The sequence below is a fragment of the Protopterus annectens genome, chromosome 2.part1 (genome assembly GCF_019279795.1).
Source record: "Protopterus annectens isolate FY-2018-M chromosome 2.part1, PAN1.0, whole genome shotgun sequence".
Taxonomy (NCBI): domain Eukaryota; kingdom Metazoa; phylum Chordata; order Ceratodontiformes; family Protopteridae; genus Protopterus; species Protopterus annectens.
In genome coordinates this window covers 1,747,440,381-1,747,462,040 of record NC_056729.1, presented here as the reverse complement: position 1 = coordinate 1,747,462,040, position 21,660 = coordinate 1,747,440,381, and the positions used below count along the sequence as shown (strand labels likewise).

Genomic DNA, 21,660 nt, shown 5'->3' with positions numbered 1-21,660 from the left:
TGGTGCTCAGACAGTTTGTGTTGTTTTCGTATTATACTGCTACATGGTGTCCACTGACTTGTAAGTACCTGCTGTTATACTAGCCACTGTCTAGGCTGCTCAGAGCTGTGTACTGTCCATATCTGTGGACCCTGTCTCTTCATTGTCTCTGGCTTTGTCAAGATTTCTTGCAGTAAGAAACAGTGACATTTGGTAATGTACTTAGCCCACTAAGCCACAACAGCCACCAAACAGTGCAGTTTAATTCCTGACACTATCGGCCGCAGGCATACATAGCAAGTTAATCCCTGCATATTGTAGAAATGGAACATGTCAGTTGGTTGATTGGGACAGCCCTGAGATTGTGTGGTCTGCTGCTATTACCTTGCAAACATACTGTTATTGCAGTTGTATGGGAATACAAGTGTGTTGGGGTTAGGGGAATCTAGCATTGACAGTCATGTGTCTGTCCTATGACCCCACTGTTTGTCATTTCCCTTGCATAGTGCAGTAGGATATGCTGTCTTGTGGCCTACTGCATATTATGGGGCAGCCAGTATTGGACAGGGAGTTCCTGTTGTCCCACATAGCTGTTAGTTGTCTTCAGGTAGGCAAGTAGCCCACTCTATTCCCTTGCAAACATGTGGCAGGTCCATACATATGCCACCATAGTCTAGTACCCCATATATTTGTCGTAGAAAGGAGTGACTTACCTTGTGGCTGCAGCAGCTGAGATAACAGTGCTTCAGGGCTGACTCTGTCAGATGCATGCAGTACACAGCCAATACATGGTAAGGTACAGGTTGTGTTGTGTGGCTGGCATCCTTTTTATTATGTATGCGAGTTGGAGTGAGGTGTCAGTCCCTAGGACCCTAGGTTGTCAGGGCATGTGTTATGTATTGCCTCTTTGCCAAGGCCAGGGCATACGGGACATGCCTTCTTCTGCCTACAGGAACAGGATCAGGGGGTTCTTCCTCTGAGTCCCCCTGTGGCTGTGGGGACCTTGGCACTGGTGGGGGGCTGTGTGTCCCTTTCCTGTGATGTTCCTGCCACAGCTGTTTCCACAAGATCATATTGTGTAGGATGGCACATATTGTGAACATGTGTGCACATGTGGCTGGACAGTACTGCAGAACAGTGGAACCATGACTTAATCAGCTCAAACTCATGCTCTGTGATGTTCCTAGTTTGTGTGTGTGCCTCATTATGGCATTCTTTGGTAGGTGGGTGTGCATTTCTGATGAGTGTCATCATCCACAGTAGCAGTGCATAGCCAGCATCCCCCAGTAGATTGCTGTACGAGATGTACCCCCCCCTGGCAAATGTCTGGTACAGCTATGATGCGTGCCAGATGTGGGAGTCATGATAATTTCCATGGCTGCCAGCACACACATTCATGATAATGCCCTGGGCATTGCACACAACCTGGCAGTTGATGGAGTGATACCCTTTGCAGTTAACGTAGACTCTACCCTCCTCACAAGGTGGTGCTTTGATGTGCACATGAGTGCAGTCTATGGCACCCAGTACCTATGGGTAGTATGTTACATGGTGGAAGAGATGCATATTGCTGGCCCTCTCCTCATGGGTGTGGGGTAAATATATGTGGTCACTGGCATGTGCTTGCAATGGCAGCCAGGGACTGGTGGAGTACCCTGGATACAGATGACTGTGAGACCCCCATCATGTCCCCAGTAGGTCTTTGAAAAGTATCTGCAGCTAGTATTCTAAGGGTTACACATACCTTTGTTTCCCCTGGGATGGGATCCCCTTGATTGACTCTGGGTCTGAGTTAAGGGTGGCAAAGCTCAGTGAGTTCTTGTAGTATGTGCCTGTTTTGAATGGACCAGGGCTTATCAGTCATTTATATATGATTGGCTTTCCCAGGCTATTTCTTTTATTTATGTATTTTTAAATTTCTTTCACTGCTAAGCACTGAGGTGTGGTGCACAAACCTACGGCGCTAGTATTCACAGTGCTCAGCAGTCTAGACACACTCCCATGTATGGGCATGCTCATCTTAGCTTAAACAAGCTAAAACATGTGCTGCAGAGCTAAACACAGCTTAGCAGCACTGGATACCCCCCCCCCCCGGTTAGCTGTGCTTAACTGAGCACAAACTGGCACGCTGAGCTCCAATCCATTTAAACATAGTGTGATACACCCTTTTTAATGTAAACTACCTGTTCTACTAACACCAACACAGTTCTGGGCCTACACGGGTTTTATCTGCAGACACAGTGGCCCATTTTTGCTATTCAGTAACCCCAGCTCATTTGCATACAGATCCTTGCATATACCCTGGATACTTCACTATTCCAGGGCCTGCTTCCTTAGCAACCACTGACACCTGCCATTGTACATACTGCCTGCAGGGCACTATTGTAAATATTATTTTTACAAATGTCTTATTTTCAGTTTTTCAACATTTTAATATATATATATTTTTTGTATAACAGCATGTTTACACATTGTTGTGCACAGCGCAAATGTAATATGTGTATTAAAAAATATATTATTTTATATTGCTTTGCACTGATTTTTGAACTTACAGGGTGTAGTTTTGGACATTTCAATGCTTGCACTGACATATCCAACCTTCTATTTGGGCTTTTACAGCCCCTGTTTAATTTTTATATTGCTGTACACATTTATTTTCCCTGTACAGTTCTGACACCAATATGGCTCCTGCATGGATACCTTTCAGGTTACTGGATTGCAAATCACCCTCATTTGAATGCATTTCACCTGCTTATGAGGTGATTTGCATGCCATGAACACTTCTATGCCCGCACGCTCGTATACGCCCCACCACTCTGTTTACTGGATCGCACGGCTGCCGGTTTCCATGTTGAGGCCATGCCACTATGTCTATATGGAATATCACTCTGTGTAGGCTTTATCGAATTCCCCCCAGTGTGTTACCAGTTTACCTCTGATCTCATTTAAAATCTGAATTCTGTAGTTTTACTATTTTTAGTATTTACCAGTAAAAGAGACATCAACCATTTCTTAACAGAATGTCATTAATGTAAAAACTATAAAGTGTCAAATACAGGAAACATTTTTGCTGGCAGAAAAAAATAAGCTGTATTATTCTGTAAAACAATTAGATTTTAGCAAAGGATTTTCTAAATTTGTACCATTGCAATCCTCAAGCTGCAATCTCAAACTGACCATATTGAATACCAGGTGCATAAATATACAAAGTATTTCTAATGATCAGTTGTCATTTTATGGGCATAATGTATTCTTGCAGTGTTGCTGTTTTTGAAATATGTTCTATGTTTGCTAAATCTCACAATACACCACATTTTACACTGTCTCATTGCTAAGTCACTTGTGAATTCTTAATCGCAGACTATTTTGGTGGACCATAAAATGACATTTCACTTGCTTCTAGTGATCATGGTCCTCCCATCTCAATCAGCATCTGCCATTTTAATAGGGTTCTTCATCCGAGCAGTCACAGGATGTGGCATCCCAGATCAAAGAGAGTGGTGCATAAATCTTCCAAGGCTAGATAATTGGACTGCTTGTCTTCCCTGTCAAGAATGTTATCATTAATGGAATAGTGGGTGCGGGATTTTGGTGATAAATCCCAAGCCCCTCCCATCACGAAATCTCAGAGTAAATGGTATTCCTATAATGACTCTCAGACTTCCATGCATACCTCATTTCCTGATGCAGCATGTACAGTGGTCTGTAGCTGCTTGTGTTGTGTCCCTATTCTGGTAATCACAGATATCTGCCACCACTGCAGTGGACGGAGTTGCCATCCCTCCTCTTAGCAGGGACATTGATTGCTGAAATCCTCCCATGGTGGTTATCAATCATTTATCTTAGAATACATATATTTTTTTAATTAAGTTTGTTGACTAGGGTAGTAAGATGATCCACAAGAAACACATTTCAGCTAAAATCCAAGGATTATAGCAAACAATTGAGAAATGTAGTAACATAATGTCATATATAAAAGCAGTATAAGGGGATAGCACCTGAGAGACAATACACAAGCATTTAAGTTGAAATATATATCATAAAAATAGTACTAAGTAAGTAGCAGGTTTAGTGGACAGTATATAAACATAAGCTTTATGCAGTAAGAGGTCAATTCTTGTAGCATTAGAGGAAAGACTGAGAAGGAAAAAGGAAAGGGGAGATAAGAAATATAAAGTAAAATAAGGAGAAATCGTGAATAGGTGGAGTACAATAAGGGGGAGATAACTTTACTATCATCTAAGTCTCTAATTACATATGGGCTGCCTTGAGCCATGACCTGTCATGTCTTTAAAGCCTTGGAATGGTGAGTCTATAATTTTAACATTAAAAGTATTCTGCTGTGTGTTTGCAGTGGAGGAGTTCACCCCACACCCCATAAGGTATTTATCCTAACTCTGAGTCACAAAGCCCAAGGGAAAAGAGAAAAAACTTCAACTCTTACACTAATTTTTTGATACATTAAAGTCACATTGAGTAACAGCTCAACATTTGATGTTTCCCAGCCAAAGACAACATACTTTAGAAGTTATCAGGCAAGGGTGCATCCTTATGTGCATTGTTTAGTATTAGGGTTAGGGTGAGGGTTGCATTTAGCACTGTGGTTAGGGGTGGAGTTAGATTTACAGTTATGGTTAGGATTAGGTTTAGCACACCTGAATAAGGTTTATAGGAGGAATTCTAGCCTAAGATTTGGTTGTGGGTAGATAGTAGGAAGGATTCTGTGTTCTACCAGAAGCCTGTCACATTGATGGAAAATAGAAATTTAATACTGTCCGAAATAAACTTTATATAAATCTCTAAAGAAGAAAAATCAGCACAAGAAAGAAGCACGGAAAGAGCCTTACAAAATGTGTTAGTCGAGAAACATGGGGTATAGAAAAAGAAGATGAAAAGCACTTATATGAGGCACTCAGAGTACTAAAAGTAAGGTTAATAGAAAAATGCACAACTTTGAACCCATTTCTATGCATAGGAAACATAAAGCTATAGAAGAGAACTACCCTGATTCTTGTTCAGATAGTGGATATGTTAAAACAGAAGGAATTTTTTTATCCCAAACTACCCTTTGAAAGGGAGCAACTAAAAATAAGTTAGACAGTAGAGGAAGTTGCACCTTATATCTCAAGATGATTATTTGAAAAAGTAAGCCAAAATTAGCAAACTTACATACAAGCCACATAAACTTTAAAAAGCAGTGGGAAGATGATAGTTTATGCTCCGATTATTCCTTATCCATATGTTCAGTTAAAAGATGAGCTCTAACATAAAGTAAGTAATGCTAGGGGGAGAATTCTGTATCAGTTGTTACTGTCAATATCTTATAGCATACGACCAATTAAACTAGTCCAAGTCTTCAGTTAAGAGGTCACACAGGGATAGGCAAATTGAAGGCAACTGTGCTAACCATATATTAAGTTCATATGTATTTAGTAGGTAGGCAGTCCATGAGATTACTGAGGAGCCTGTCCCAATCTACCAGTTGGTCCACAACACTGACTAGTAAACTGACTTGCCCAGAATCACTGTTGGTAAATAGAGGCCAAAGAATTAAAACCCTGGGCTACAGGAAGCAACTTGTTAACAACTCATAGACTTAATTCTTTGTCCTAATTGCCAGGTATAGATAAAGAGACAGAAAATGTGTGCTTCTTTTCCAGAATGTTAGAAAGCTGTGTCCTATCCTGATTTTAAAAGTCCACTGATTCCAATGCATATTATAGATGTGCTATTTGAATGCATTGCTATGGACACTGTGGGGTCAATAGTAAAATCTAACAATTGGTAACAATATATAATGCTGGACTCCTCTCCAAAATTTCCAGAAGCTGTGCCATTATTCATGGTTGATGTTAAGGCTATTGTCGAAGGACTGCTACTGTTATTTTTTAGACTAGATATCCCTAAAGAGATAGTTACTGAACTCCACTCCATTTATATAACGGATACTGCATCGGTTATGCCAAAGCCTTCAAGTTAAGCAGTTGAAAATATAGGTACACTATCCACAGACTGATAGCTTAGAAAATATGTGCAATAAAATACCGAACTCCATACAAAAACAGAAATAGATGTGATGGTCACAAGTAGGACTATTTATTGCCCTACTTGCTGTTTCAAAAACAGACGTATTATGAGTATCAATGAGGTTTATGTCATTTGAGCTGTTGTACAGCAGACCTCTTAGCGGGTTGCTTGTTATTGTTAGAGGGACTTGGGTAAAAAGAAAAGTTACCATTTAAAACTGTGGTAGGACACTAAGTTTGTTTACAGGACAGAAAGCCCAAGAACAGCAACAGCAGGTCTGCAATAAGAATGATTAACTTACGAATTTAACCCAGAGGATCAGTTAATTAGCATTAGCACCCACCATGGAAAACACTTTTCAAACTAACTTTAGAGGTGTTTGAAAGAATACATGTAATGAACTACAAGGTTAGCCAAAAAAGAAAGAGGAAAATAGAGCAAATCTATTGTAGTAAGGTACTAATGCCATAGTGGAAATTAGACATTCTGTAAATACTTGCCAATTTAAATTCTTACAGGAGAGCTAAAACAATCCCTACAAGAATTATTGTCAAAATGTAAAACATAAATAACTGAATTTTAATTAAGGAATAAAGGAGTGTTGGCAGACATGTTTGAGGAATTAGCCTGATGAGATGATTCCTGTAGTAATGGTTAGTTTGTGAGCCTACAGAGTAAGAAAGCATGGAAACAACTTATAAAAGTGGGGCAAGACTTGGATGGAAGGATGACAGCAGCACACGTTTTCTGGTCTGCAGTATTTCAACATTTCTGACAGGATTTATTCACAAAATTCAGTGATATCTACTTGAAAACAATAAATCCCAAAACTAGAAGACTGAAGCTTTATATCGGTGTAACTTTAATCTTATAATTCTCATATTTCCTTGTCAAATTTTAAGGAAGAAAAAGTGAAGAAACTACAACTGAAGGAACATGAATCACTCTAAGACCACTCAACAGGACAACTCTTTGAAAAAATAACTGCAGTCAATTCTTACAAACATTCAAGATTTAATGCTGAAAATTGATAAACTTGATTTTAAAATGGATAGAATTAAAGAAAACACTACTAAGGAGATTGAATTATTAAATGACGTCCTGAAGCAACAAAAGGTACAAATTACAGCACTAGAAGAATCAATATGTGATGCTGACTGCAGGCTAATAGATGGGGAAAAGTATTAATATCCTTCTACAACAAAATAAATTATTGACAAGATTGATGATATGGAGAATAGGTCTTGAAGAAACAGCATAAGAACTGATGGTATACTGGAAAGAATAGAAGGAGGCAATGTGGTGAGTTGCTTAACTACTTGGCTCCCAAAACCTTTAAATCTACTGGAAGCTTTATCTTTCAGAATTTAGAGAGCACATAGATCTTTATCTACAAATACCTAGTAAAAATATGCGGTCTATATTAGAAGCACAAAACTGCTTTTGAGTGAACACGTAAAGAGCGCCACATATTCATCGAACCACATTTAAGAGATTCGATGAGTGTGTCACAGGGTGAGGAGGTAGTTGGCCAACTACACAGAATTGCCCTTACCTTCACTGTAGTGTGGTCTCAGAGTTGGTATATTTAGTTAGGGGGTTGTGGGGGGCAAAGCCCCCCACCTCATAATGGCTTTTTATTTTAATTTTTTCTGAATGGCCACTTGATTTTTTTTCACTAGGAAAAAATTTGATTGTGTGGCCATTCGCTATTTACAGATTTTGTGTATTGTGTCAACTTTTATATAGTCACACATATGTACTTTCGTTGTTCTGATATAGACCCAAAATATGCATCCCAGATCCATCGTTGTTAAATTTATGTCAAGATAAGGCCAAGATCTTGTTTTAAAGTTTGCTTGAGCGCTCCCTCCTTTGAAAATAGGGGATCAAATTGTTAGATTTGACAATGTTATTTCAAAAAGAAAGGCTTGCATTCTTCTTATTAAATCATTGAAAAAGGCTGGTATTAAATCTCAACTACTCTTCCCTGCAAGAATAAAACTTTCTTTAATGGAAAGAACAAAATCATTTGAAACACTTGAAGATACCAACAACTTTATGCAACAAATAACCTTAATAAATTCAACAGAACTTATAGACACCAGTAGCACATTAAAAAGACAAGCAAAAACAAAACAAAAAAAAGAATGGTCTGTGAAAGAAAAGAAAAACCCAGAGACAAATAAATAATTCATAAAATTATTTGTAATATATTACAATGGAGTTGCTTCTAAGTCATCTTGAAATCACACAAACAAGGTAATACATTTTGTTTTACTTGTTTCCTTTTCCTTTCTCCTTCCCTTTCAAAACTTAAAAAAGCATTAATAGTTAAACTATATGTAGCACTACAAGATTTACTAATGACTTAAGATCAGAAATGATATATATTTTTAAGGTTCCCCTTCATAACATTGCAGTCCATTTCTTTGAGTCTGAAAATGTTGAGATGAAAATTTCATAAGTGTAGAAGCATGAACCCCAGGAACATTGCTTTTCCTCTCTGGGTAAGTAATCACTTGACCAACATGGTGAACTTTGTCCTTTCTCTACTGTAGTGCGATCTTGAAATTGGTATATTTAAGTAGGGGGGTGTGGGGGGCAAAGCCCCTCACGATGGGTGTAATTTGTTACTGTTAGTGTTTTTTGTTGGTGGCCAAGTGATTATTTTCCTGGACAGGAAATATGATGTTCTGGGATTTGTGCTTCTGCACCTATGATGTTTTGGTTATGACGTTTTCAGACTCGATGACCTGGAATGTGATGTTTTGAAGGTAAACCATTTTTAAATGTTAAGTGAATTTTTAGTCTCTATACAAGAATATACAAAGATGTTATAGTCATAGTGGCACTTTGCTAAATTGACTTTTACAACTATCTTTTACTGCTTTACTACTTTGAGGTCATGCTGTGGCTAATAATGTATGTTTAAAATGATAACAGTTATAGGTAAAATAAGTTGACTATACACTTTTAATTATTCTAAGAAATTGCCTTAGTTTAAAATGTGGGATGTTATTGTCTACCTAATTTATTCATCAACTGAACAGAAATGCTCAATTTCTTTTTTATTTGTATGTTTGTCAGTTAAAAAATGAGCATTTAGAGCAAAAATTAATGTTTTACATTGCTCTCTGCTTTTTAATACATCAGCGAGCATTTCTAGTCTCAAAGCTGCACACTACAAGCAAAAATTCCCACTGACTTACTTTTTAGAAAGTTTCTGAAGCAGGCTCAAGCTCCTAAAGGGCTGTAGAGCCTCCATTTTCATGCAGAGATGTTTGAGATGACATATAGGAATAATTAACTGCCTTTGACCTTTTTACCTCTAGTTGAAACAATGGACCAATCAGATTACAAAACAGACATTGCCTTGCTTCCTTTTGAATTATTTGTAATGCTTTTACCTGAAAATGTAATGTCTAAGTAATGACTCTGTTGTTTAATAAGCTTAATATATAAATTGAATTAGTGGTATTAAGTTTTAACAGCTTGTAGGCCATTTTTAAATAAAAATGGGAGTGACTTGAATGATTGACAATTCAAACGGCTGTGATGTATCAGTTAACTAGTTCTGAAAAGTTCTGCAATGCTGAGATGTTGGTAACCTTTTGTAAATGAAACTACTGAAAACATCCAGTTTCTGGTAAGAAACAGAAAACTTACAATAGAAAAGTACTATACAAAGTTAAATATAAATAAATGTTATATTAATATTGCTTTCCTTACTAAATATTAGTTAACGTGTTTTGTGTTCTTTTAAAAAAAGAAGTTTCTATTCAGCTGGGGTTTATGAATGCTTTTATATGTATAACAAATATGCAATATCATAAAATGGGGGAATATGACAGTAAAAAGATGGAAGAATTGCAGTGAATACTGATCACTGATGATTGCTTATACTTTATTTACTTGTTACCCTCTACCTGCTTTTTAAAATGTTGTGTCTTTTGGGCCAAAGGTGGACTATATCATTATGTATCCATAATTTAATTTAATGATATATTACTTATAAAATGTATAATCTGCATTATTATTAATAGTGATTGCCCCTCACATCTATGTTCTATTGTGCAATGTTCTGCCTTTTCTTCAATTTGTATGTTAGTCTGCAGTAGTAGAAAGTCGCCACTAGATGTTATGGTTTGGCAAGTTTGTCGCTAGTATGGTACACATATTAAGCCAGAAATACTGTATTCCATGCAGAAGGTCTTTAATGCTTATATAGTTAAGATTTCTAATTTATTTGTTTATAATTTTCCATAACAAATGTTATTTTAATCTGCTATAAAAAATATAGGGAATCAATACATGTATCTTAATACTGCAAAATCTGTTAAACTATGTCAGCATATAAAGTTCTCTCTTTATTTAACATTTGTTTATCGGGAAAGTCTGACTTGGAATAAAGCCAATTTTCAGTGGAGGCCCGGGGAGAAATGCTCAAGATGCATGTCTTTGTAATGTGGGAGGAAACCGCAGTACCCGTAGAAAATCCACACAAATGCAGGGAGGACATGTAGACTCTGCACAGAAGGCACTCCAGATGAGACTTGAACCAGAGAACCTCTAACTGTGAGGTGACAATGCTACCGCCGCACCACTGTGCCATTCATGTCTTTAAATTTAAATGGGCTAAAGAATCCCATGAAAAGAGCTAGTGTGAACAAATATCTTTCTTTGCATAAAGAGGACATTGTTTTTTTTTTCAAGAAACATCTATTATCACAAGATTTGAACAGACTTTTGTTAAAAGACTATGTAATATTGGTTAGTTTACAGTATAAAGAAAAAAAAGAAGGGTTTCAATTCTATGGAAAAAAAATTTGCTATTACCAGAGATCATAGATTCTTATACAGATAAAAATGGTATCTTAGCTTTAGTAATAATTAAGGCTGGGAAAAAATCTTTATACCCTGATTAACTCATATTGGTTACCAGGAACAGGCACAAAAACAGTAAAACAGCATCTTGACACCATGACTTTATATTTTCAGGGAGAGATAACTTTATAAGAAGATTTTAATTGTATTTTATATTCTAAGGAATTTAAAAGACATTTATAATATAAAATGACCTTCTTCCTTAAAATGTTCTTACTACCCGCCGAGGTTTGGCACACAAACTAACGTTGATAAAGGATTAGTAACCAGTTCATTGTTATCTAAAATAGATGGTGTCGTGAGTGTGTCCTGCCCTTTAGCAGATCACAATGTCATCACCTTTAAATTAACGTTTCATATTGATTTTTTAATCTCTTGTCAGATGATTCCTCCTACATTATAAAAATAAAAGGCTTTCAAAACTGGTTTCTAGCTGAAATAAAACAACTTACTGAAGTAAACAATAATGGGGAGATGTCAGACATGATTCTGTGGGATACCTTAAAGGTAGTTCTTTATGAGAAAGTTAAAAGCTGGTACTTGTCTAAAAGAAGATTGGGATAAGAGGCTAGTAGATATACAGAATAAACTAGATAAGTTGAAAGGTAACTTTACACCTAATGATAAAATGGTGTTAGATAACGTAAATTAACTGAATAAGGAATATTAGGACATCTTATACCACAACATTTCCATTAATTTAGAGAAAATCAAGTTATACTCCTACTCAGTCAACCCTAAAAGCCTACGTAAAACTGCAATTAGATCAAAATATCAAAATGAAAAAATACATATAAATGAAATCATATATAAAGAAGACAAGAAAAGAATAAAAGTGTCAGAAATGAAGAACAGGCTAGAATGCTTCAAAAAACATTATGATCATATAAACAACTCAAATGCAATGATAAGTGATAACAACATCCTAAATAACTTCTTAAAAAAGAACATTCAAAAGCAAATTATCTCATGATAATATTACCAGAATTGATAAAGCCTTTACTATGAAAGAGCCAAAAGATCAAATAATCTAAAAGTCAATTATATAAACTTTTACCAGATAATATATTAAAATCTTGTTAAATACATTTCAAGAAGTTAAAAACATGTCAAATGTCCCACCTAAGTAAAAATATTGAAATGAATAAAAATGAGCGTAGACTAAGGGACAGACTCTATGAACATGTGTATAGTATTAAGAAGTCTAAGGTGGAGAACACTCTGGCAAAACATGTACATGAACATCCACAACACAGTTTTTGCTTTCAGATTATAGATCAGGTGGAGCACGACCTTAGGGGAGGTCCTTTTAATTTGCTTTTAGAGATCCGTGAACTTATTTGGCAAATTAGGGTTAATGCTTACAGTCCCCTGGGTCTGAATGATATGTGTACTTTAGCTTATGTTCTTAAGTACAGGAGTCTTCATAGTTTCATAGTTTCATAGTATAGTACTAGGCTATCTGCCCTGGGGCATTTGTAAGCCTAGCCATAGTGATGTGGCTTTTGCCACCCCATGAAATGGTACAAAAATGTACAGAATAAATCTAGAATACTGTGCCACTGTCTAGTAGTGACACAGTGAAGGTCCCCTTATATAATAGAATTAGTTTACTGTGCCCCTGTCTAGCAGTGACACAAATGTGACCCCTGGGGTAAAGTTACGATCTCGCATCCACTCATCAAGATTTCTCTTGAAGAGAGTCAGTGAGGGGCTCTGCCTAATACGAACTGGGATCCTGTTCCAAAGCATGGGAAGCCTCTGGGTTATGAATCTGTCCCTCCAGCATGTCCTATTCATACTTGTGCCGAGGTTTAAGTCTTTAGCTCTCATGGTCCTGATGGATTTGGATTTTTTGAGGTGGAGCATGTCCATCAGATCCTGATTGGACATGGCTTTGTACGTCAGGCAGAGATCACCTCTGAGCAGGTGGTATGCTACTGAATAGAGCTGAGGTTTCTTTAGTCTGGCAGAATAAGACATATGTTGGAGACCCTTGATCCTTTTGGTGAGGTACTTTTGTGGTCTCTCCAGCTGTTGCAAGTGCCGGGTGAGGTACATACCAAATGGGGCATTGTACTCAATCATGGGTCTGATGAGGGAGGAATATAGGGGTACAATGACATCCTTGGATCTGGATGTGAAACCCTTCATGATGAGGTGTGCAGGGTAGAATGTTTTTCTAACCACTTTGGCAACGTGGGTGTCAAATGAGAGGTCGCTGTCTACTTGAGTCCCTAGGTCTCTGATTACTTTTTCCGTACTCAGTGGGTTGCTGTCTATGTGATAATTTGTGGGTACTTTGTTTTTTTCCAAAAGGGATGACTACACATTTTTGTGGCATTTAGTTTAAGGCCGTGACTACAGCACCAGTTGTCCATTTCAGTGAGGCCTTTTTGTAGGATGTGTGTATCTGCTGGTGTATCGACTATGGCGCCTAGTTTGCAGTCATCTGCGAACTTTGTCAGCCACAGCCCTCCCATGTTTGCTTTAACATCTGAGAAATAAATGCCGAACAAGAGGGGTCCCAGGACAGATCCCTGTGGGACACCACTTGTGACTGGCTTTGAATCTGACATTGCTCCAGCGATTTTAACTTTATGGGTTCTGTCCTTTAGCCAGCTTCCAACCCATCTAGTGACATAAGGGTTTACTTTTAAGCTGTTTAGCTTATCTATGATGCCTGAGTGGGGTATTGTGTCGAAGGCCTTAGCCAAGTCCAGGTATGCTGTATGGACTGCTTTGCCCTCATCAATGGCTCTAGTGACTGTTTCGAAAAAGTCAACTAGGTTTAAAAGGCAGGATCTGCCCTTTACAAAGCCAAACTGGGTGGGGGTCAAGCGTCTGTAGGTCCCCTATGTCTCCGTTTATGAGTTCCATAATGATTCTTTCCATAGCTTTGCAGACCAGGCTAGTCAAGCTTATGAGATAATTAAAATAATAGTTTATTATAATTGTATTTTTAATTCTCCTTGACCAATTTCCCTAATATTTGTATTAATGTGCCATTGAGTTTACGTGTATCACACGTTTTTTGAATTATTTCATGATTTCATTCTAGCCCTTTGATAGTTTTTATTAGCTTTTATTAGATTTTTAATGCTTGTTAATAAGAAACCTATTTATTTATTTATTCATGTTCCATACACTTTTAAAGGTGTTAGGTTGCTGTATAGGATCACTTCAACCGAATGTATACGTTAACTTTATGCTGTTTTTTATTGTTTTAGTTAATACTATGTATTCTAGTAACCTGTTGGTCATTCATTTTTATGTGTGGTTTTAATTGTTTAATTAATTGATTTTAACATGTGGTTATGTTGATTATTTAAGGGGTGGGACTTGAAGTGTTTCATTTGTCTGAAGAAGTTTTACTCAATATAGTAAGATGAAAGCGCTTACTTAATAAATTGTTTTAGTGTGGAGTATTTCGGACCCTGCAGCGTTTTTTATCTGGATATATTTAGTAGAAATATTCATTAGTCTTATGAATTGTAAAACTAGGTAAGGTACCCACTTCTTGTTCATCTTATAGGCCTATTTATTTATTAAATATAGATTACAACATATTTATGGCTATCTTAGCAAATAGGTTAAACACGATCCTTCCTGACTTAATAGACAATGACCAAACTGGGTTCATAAAAATAGGAAAGTTCAAGACAGTATAGTAAGGCTATTGCCTCTTATAGATACAGTAAACAAAATAAAAATGAATTGTCAGTATTAAGTTCTGACATAGACAAAGCTTTTGATTCTCTTAGTTGGACTTATTTATTGAAAGTACTACAAGAGTATAACTTTTCTTCAGCATTTATATAGTTAATTAAAAAGCTCTATGAAAGTTCTATTTCCTTTGTTAAAATTGGCTCTTTCATATCTAGTTATTTCAAAATATTGAGAGGTACAAAAGAAGGTTGCCCTTTGTCCGCTTTAATTTTTGCCCTCGCCATAGAGCCATTTGAAAATTATATATGAAACAATAAGAACATTATAGCTTATAAACTTGCAAGTGATAGATCCCTAAGATCCAACTTTTTACCAATGATTTTTTACTAACATGTGGAGATATTGAACCTCACTGGACTGTTTAGTTAGTGCCCTGGATTTATTTTGGATTAAAATTTACTCATTAAAAAATGCTTTTAATAAGCAAAGAAGTCACTTCCAAATCAAAAACTTACAAGCACTTTGACTGGGACAATTCACATATTTACCTAGGTATTTCTATTGAAACTAACATTAAAAGACAGTTTCAGTTAATTATCAAGATCTAACTAATTAAATTATAACCTAACAAACAATTGGAATATTTTTTTTTTTCATTTTAGGACAGACTATTCTTAATCAAAATGAAATTTTACCTAAAATTCTATTTGTTAGTCAGTCATTAATCATACCCACTCAAAAAAACTGTTAACAGTTTAAGCAACATTCTGATTAAGTTCTCTGGTTTCCTAAAAAGAATAGAATATCTCTACAATGGCACACTCCAAGTTAGGATGAAGGAAGTATTGCATTTCCTAACATTGAATTATATATAAATGCAGCTATTATTAATACTCTTTTATGGATCAATAATTCAGCTAATTCAATCAAATAAATTAAAAAGCCAAATTCCGGTAATAATGGCCACACAGGTAAAAAATGCACTCTCCAAAGCTAAGAGTACAGCATCCATGGGACCAGACGACATCCCAGGCTGTGTACTACATGAACTACAAAATGAACTGACTCCTCACCTAAGTGTCATGTTTAATCATAGCCTCACCTCAGGCTTCGTGCCCACTGAGTGGTGCACAGCTACAGTTATCCCACTCACAAGGGGGGATCCACCTTGGATCCCAGCCTATCTGGACCTTGCCAAGGCCTTCAACATCATCCCCCACTCTGGAATCCTAGATAAACGTACTAAGCTGGGCATTAATCCCTATGTCACTCAATGGGTTGCCAACTGGCTTACTTTCAGAACCCACACTGTAAAAGTAGCTGACTCCAAATCCAGCTGCAGACAAGTGACAAGTGGAGTACCTCAGGGTTCAATTCTGGGACCGCTCTTGTTTGGCATCTACTTCTTTGAAGTACAGACCAACACTAAGGGACTCTGTCTAGCAAGGTTTGCAGATGACTGCAAACTGGGAGAGAGCCATTATTGAATCCCCAAATAATGTGGATATCCTACAAAAGGGCCTTACAGAAACAGATGCTTGGTGCCAGAGCCATGGGCTCAAGCTCAATGCCAAGAAATGTATAGTTATCCCCTTTGGGAAAAAACATGTACCCATGAATTACCACGTAGGTGGCAGCATACTAAATACTGAAAGAGTGATGAGAGACTTAGGGACACAGGTGGACAGTGGTCTCACCTTCGATAACCACATCATCACAACAGTCAGGAAATCCTTCTATGTGGCATACCTCATCACTAAGGGCTTTTCATCCAGAAAAAAGGAGGTCTTTGTCCCACTGTACTCATCCCTCATTAGATCTATTATAGAATACTATGTCCCATTTGGTATGTACCTCTCAAGTCATATGCAGCAACTGGAAAGGCCGCAGAAATACCTCACTAAAAGAATCACAGGCCTAAAGCAGATGCCCTATGCTGACCATCTAAAATAACTCCATCTATACTCTGTGACATATTGTCTACTCAAAGGCAATATCTGCTTAACATACAAGGCCATGTCAAACCCAGAGCTGTTGGACATGCTACACTTAAAGAAAGCCCAAACCCTCAGAGACACATGCTCCAGGAATCTAAACCTTGTCATCACAATGAACAAAACATGCTGAAGGGATAGGTCCCTGACCCGGAGACTCCCAGACTCTGGAATAGACTGCCCATACATGTCAAGCAGAGCACCTCTTTGGCCGTATTCAAAAGGAACCTTGATGATTGGATGGAAGATAGGAAATTCACCCCGAGGATCATGTCAGTTGCCTGCTAGATGCTAGACAGGGGTCCAGGGAAGTAAATACTGTGGGAAGAAATAGCCAGGGAATTGTTATGGCTAGGCTTGTATAGGCCCTAGGGCCGATAGCCTAGTACCAACCTATGAACCTATGAACCTATATAGATCTTACTGGAAGTCAATACACGAAATGATATTGCTAGATAACAATAAAACACTATTTGAAACTTTTATTTGTATAGTTAGAAATGTCTTTCTATGGCTAATTATATTTGCAAAATAATAAACAAAAACTAACACCCTTTTTCTTCATTAACCAAATATTATTGAAATTTGAAAGATTTATATATTCCAATCACTGAATCAAGAATTTAATCATAACCATATTTCCAATTGCTTTTACTAGTGAATATATAATTTCTTTTGCTGCTAAGAAAATGTTAGATTTCAAAAGGGTAATTTGTTGTATTGGCATCAGTTTTTGTCAACAAATAAAATTCACACAGCTGATTACTTAATAGATAGATATAGTCTACACAATTGTAACTGGCATGATATCCAGACCTGTAAAGAGTTCTTTCAACACAGAACTATAACTTCTTCAGAAACACTTGACAAGAACATACCCAAAATGCTAGACATCATTTCTATTATTAATTGTAGTTCTCTAAAAGGTACCTCATTTATATCCATCATATATAAATTTATCAGAACAGATTTTACCTTTGCAGTTGTATCTTACTGGAATTATTCAGCAAAAATTAAACAAGGAAGAATTTACATTAAGTAGTAAAAGGCTTTGGTAGAAAACACAGCTTCTTTTTATTGGAAAATCTATACTTGGAAGTTCCTGTGTAAGGGCTTTATAACTCCGCATAATATTGCCAAAATATATAAAAAAGAAGACATGAAATGTTGGAGATGTAATCAGTCTGATACTGACTGTTTGCATATGATTGTAAACTGTAAAATGGTATCTGTTTTTGTAATGATTTTAGATACTTCTGTAAAGCTTTATGGAATGACAATTGTACAATGTCTAACTCTCTCATATTGTCTAATGTGCCAGTTCCAGAAATTATACCCAGAAATCAAATGCATTCATTATGGTCAATAGTAGCGGCAGCAAGGGAAGTGGTTACGAAAAACTGGAAATAGAACACACTGTCACACTTAGCAGTGAATTTGTTTATTTAGCCACTCTTGTGATGAGAAATTTCCACTATAAAACTAAGAAATTGCTTGCGAGAAATTGAAATCTTTACTAGAGAAATATTGAATGAATTCCTACATTGTTAAGGACATTGTATATAGTTTAATATGTTTGTTTGTATATATTTTGCTTGATCTTTGACTTTTTAAAAATAAAAACATAGTTGAGTAAAAAAAAAAAAGAAAGAAAAAGAAAAAAAAACTAGTAAAAGAAGAAGAAATTCAAAATATGATCACATTGGAATTGTCATGAGAGTCAACAAGTGAATGAAATAGTTCAGTAGTGCTATTTAACCTGATAGAAGTATCAGGATCTTTAAAGATTAAAATATTTATAGCATTTCAAAGTTTGACAACTATTACGTACCCAAAGTGAGAGCTGCTAGAGAACTTGGGAAAGGCTAGATACTTGACAGCATTAAACTTGATAACATGGTACTTTCAAATGCCACATTCCCAACCTGTTAAAGAAAATCAGGTTTGCATCCTTGAAGGTTTATAATGCAGTTCTACCATTTGGCTTCCAAGTAGTTCCAGCCACCTTTCAGATATCCATAAATAGAATACTGAAGACTCACTCATTAATATGTTGCTGCATAACTGGATGAAATGGGCATCAATTCAGTGTGCTGGGAGGCTCATCAAAAATGCAGGCTGTGTTAGAACCTGTAAGACAGCCATAACTAGGGTGAAGCAAAGGGTACATATGCAAGCTGTTATGGGGAAAGGGCAGCAGGTGTGGATAGTATGGCAGTGCAGTACTGGCATTGTTTTATGAAGCCAGGATTGTGGCTTTATGAATAAATACTGATACTGCATTTGTGGTCATGGCTGACGTACTGAAGTGCTTATTTTGTAGGGACTGACTATACCAAGCAAACAGCTTTCTATAGCTTCAGAGTGTATATATATTCTTCAGCTTTACATTGACGGGGCCTCTTGGACACCAAATAATGTATCTATTGTTCTGCTTCATTTTGAATACTAAAAGGAGTAAATTGGGCATGATGGAAGATAAACATGGGATATTTTATAGGAAGAAGGGTGTTTAACCACAAATAGAAAACAGAGAAATAATAACAATAATAATAATAATAATAATAATATGGCCTATGTCTTCCACTAAACAAAAAAGTTAAATGCTAAATGCTTATATTGGTTTAGCTGAGTTTTACAAAAAAATATTTTGTACCTATTGCTTGCTGTTTGACAGATCTTACAACAGAGCCATAATTAGGGGAGGATGAAAAGAGATGCTGCCAGGGAGTGAGCTGTTAGAGGTTAGGCAATGGGGCATGAGCAGAGTATTGGCATTCATTAAGAAGCCACGTGTGATACTGTGGTGTATTAAATGAATATTGATAATGCATTTGTGGTTGTACTAATGAGGGGGACATCTATGTTTTGCATTCTGTGCTATTAGAGACTCAGTTTTTCTAGATATATTCTATCTCCATAAGCCTAATAATTCCAAAAATGCCAGAATTATGGACCTAAGTCTTCATCAGCAGATAAATAAAATGTGATGGACCTTTGAAATGTATTGTTCCTGCCGATTAAGCAGTGTGGTACACAATCACCCTTCAGACAGATCCTATATATATATATATATATATATGATTGGATGGACACCCAGAAATTCATACTAGTCTTGACTGACCCAGACCTCCTAATGAAGGTGTAACTAGACTTCCTAGAGAAAGTGTAACTAGATGTCCAAGAGAAGGTGTAACTAGACCTCCTAGAGAACAGGTAACTAGATGTGCTAGAGAAGGTGTAAAGGAGTACGTTGATTTGAAATTCCTAAGAATGATAGGCAGAGTGACAGCTGGTAACACCTCACAAATTGTTCCAGCATAACTTCCAGACTGGCTCTCTTCTTCAGATATATATGTGTTTTAGGACTAAACTATTCAAAATCTCTTAAACATGACATTTAACACAGAAACAAAATAAATGCACTTACTCTATCATCTGCATTTTATTGTGTGGGCTCTGCAGTGCCTTGAATAGATATTCAGTCCCTGATTCTCCAATTTCATTTCCAGACAAACTGCATAAAGAAACAGATGAGTCAAACTTATTTATATGATCTTTCATTTAACATTACATCAGTCATTTGTAAGTATATATGGTGCTCCAAATTAATAATCATGCCTCTGGTAAAAAGTTATGCAATAATATTGTCACTCTCAAGATGGCAAGTCTTTGGCCATTCTTTCTTAAACTGATATCACAGTCATTCCTCAGACTTCCATGTAAAAGAACTTGCTGCCATTAGAAAAACTATTTGCTAATCTGACTTTATTCTATCCTTCTGTATTTGTCTTTGTAAACTGTATTTTAATGTATGGTAGCTCACATGTATGATCACTATCTCGCAGTTCTAGGGTATGGCCTTCAGTCTTAACGTCTGGTTACTGCTGTATGACATTTGCATGTTCTCTCCATGTCTATGTTTTTGTGGGTACTCCATCTTCCTCCAGCTTTACAGAAACATTCTCCTTGTTTGACCACATTAAATTGTTTATATAAATGCGTGTATCCAAATTCTAGCCTTGTACTTGCAGTACAGGTACAGGTCATGGCTGTGATAAGTCTGAGAAACACCAGTCTATTTACTTGATTAACATACAAATGCTCCATTTTATTTGTATTCTTTGGTTAATCAGGAAGGGTTCATTTGGGGCTTGCAAGTCTTTTCAGAACAATACAAGAATACTTTTCTATTTAATGGATTTGTTTATGTGGATACTGAGTGAATTAGAAATAAATTCAGATCCACACTGTCATATAAGTCCTACTTCTAGAAGCTCTATGCACAGCAAATTTTTAATTACTAAATGAATGCACAGCTAATGCAATATTTATTTATTTTATTGGTGCTGGTTTCTATAAATTCCTCATTTTTGTCACCAGCTTAATAATAACATTTTTTTTTCAATTGCAAAATATTATAGCCTGGATTAAGGACATTGACAGTGGTATAGTATCACAAGGCAATTCAGTATGGTTTTCAATAGGATTTAATTACAGAACATAAAAAGATTAGGGTGAATAAACCCAGAACTATTTCTGGCTTCATTACATATAAATGATGTATTAAGGCAGGTAAAATATGGTAAAGAGAATACAATAAGAAGATTTGTTGAAGAAATATGAGGAGCTCTGAAAAATAATAAGAAAACGGAAAATGAAAGAGATGGTTACTGAAGGAAATGCAGGCAGGTATTATAAAATGCTTATCATGGAAAACAATTATGGAGACTTGACCAGAAAAAAAGGGAAGAATGGTGTGAAAAAGTGACAGAAAAATATTACGTTAACACTTGTCTAGGGTTAGAAAGGTGGATGAGGGAAGCAACACAGAGGAAAAGGAGAGGTCGGGGCCTATATGGGAATGGAAGGGTTTTTTTATGAACAGTTGTGAAAAAAACAAATACTAGTAAACGACTAATAATGTATAAACAGTAGGAAAGACAGTGTCATGCTCTATGAGGAAGAGAAGAGCTGAACATGTTTTATTAGTTTGTGTATGTGTGTGTGTGTTTGTGATTGAACAATAAAGTTATAGAATGTTATGAAATAATATGGATTCAGAGCTTATGAGAAATTAAGTTGGATTTGATCATATCTGCAG

The 21,660-nt window shown here is 36.5% G+C and overlaps 1 protein-coding gene across 1 annotated transcript in view; it reads right to left on the bottom strand.

Annotated features, from left to right (window-relative positions):
- Positions 1 to 21,660, bottom strand: part of LOC122795024 (ribonuclease inhibitor-like) — a 553,493-nt gene that overhangs the window by 470,681 nt on the left and 61,152 nt on the right. Inside the window, exon 5 of the mRNA XM_044063606.1 lies at positions 19,987 to 20,073. Within this exon, the coding sequence (XP_043919541.1) occupies positions 19,987 to 20,073 (87 nt within the window). The remainder of the gene's footprint in view (positions 1 to 19,986; positions 20,074 to 21,660) is intronic.